Raw genomic sequence first — 1,061 nt, 5'->3', positions numbered from 1 at the left:
AATATGCATTGCTAAGAACTTAATTTGGACAACTTTAAAGATGATTTTTTCAATATTTAGATTTTTTTGCACTTCTGAGAAGTGAGCTAACCAATAATATGGTTACATATACTATTATTGCTCACCAATAATATGGTTACATACACTACCATTCAAAAGTCTCTTCTTCTCACCAAGACTGCATTTATTTGATCAAAAATACAGTAAAAATTGTGAAATATTATAATTTAAAACAGCTGTTTTCTATGTTAATCTCTGTTAAACTGTAATGTATTTCTGTGATGATGTTAAAATCTGTTAAACTGTAATTTATTTCTGTGATGCGCAGCTGTATTTTCAGCATCATTACTCCAGTCTTCAGTGTCTCATGATCTTCAGAAATCATTCTAATATGCTGATTTGCTGCTCAAGAAACATTTCTGATTATCATCAATTTTGAAAACAGTTGTGCTGCACAATATTTTTGTGGAATACATTTTATTTTTCAGGATTCACAGATGAATAGAAAGTTCAAAAGAACAGCATTTATTTTAAATAGAAATCTTTTGCAACATTATAAATGTCTTTACTGTGACTTTTGATAAATTGAATCCATCTGCGATGAATAAGAGTATTAATTTCTTCAAAAAAGCTTACTACAATTTTTTGAATGGCATTGTAGAGACACAGTAATTTAATAGGGGCCTCTTCACATAGAACTCATTTTTGTGATGCTTTTCCATTGTTTCTCCAAGTAAACATGCACTGTTTGTGTCTGTTGCACCTAAAATTGCATCTAAAAATTAAAAGATGCACACACACATATGAAGACCCTGTTTTTTTTTATTTCACTTCCCACAAAAGTGTTCTGTGTGGCCCATAAATTAAGAAATGACTAGTAGAGAATGTGTTCATTTTGTCTTCTCTTGTCTCTCTCTCTCTCTCTCTCTCTCTCTCTCTCTCTCTCTCTCTCTCAATTTTCTCTGTGTACTCTTTATCTTCTTTTCTCTCGGTCAGAGTGTCGTACTCTCTGTCACCCCAAGTGTTCCCCGTGTTTACCGGCGACCTGCGGTCTTCCTGCT

At 32.9% G+C, this 1,061-nt stretch overlaps 1 protein-coding gene across 1 annotated transcript in view; it reads left to right on the top strand.

The window, feature by feature from the left end:
• The window catches only part of LOC107687252 (citron Rho-interacting kinase-like), a gene marked incomplete at its 3' end in the record, with an annotated part of 75,577 nt that overhangs the window by 69,248 nt on the left and 5,268 nt on the right, over positions 1–1,061 (top strand). The window contains exon 33 of the mRNA XM_016484508.1: positions 997–1,058. Coding sequence (XP_016339994.1) covers positions 997–1,058 — 62 coding nt within the window. The remainder of the gene's footprint in view (positions 1–996; positions 1,059–1,061) is intronic.

Source organism: Sinocyclocheilus anshuiensis, unplaced genomic scaffold (genome assembly GCF_001515605.1).
Source record: "Sinocyclocheilus anshuiensis isolate Anshui unplaced genomic scaffold, SAMN03320099.WGS_v1.1 scaffold745, whole genome shotgun sequence".
NCBI classification, from domain to species: domain Eukaryota; kingdom Metazoa; phylum Chordata; class Actinopteri; order Cypriniformes; family Cyprinidae; genus Sinocyclocheilus; species Sinocyclocheilus anshuiensis.
This window is presented reverse-complemented; position numbering and strand designations above follow the sequence as displayed.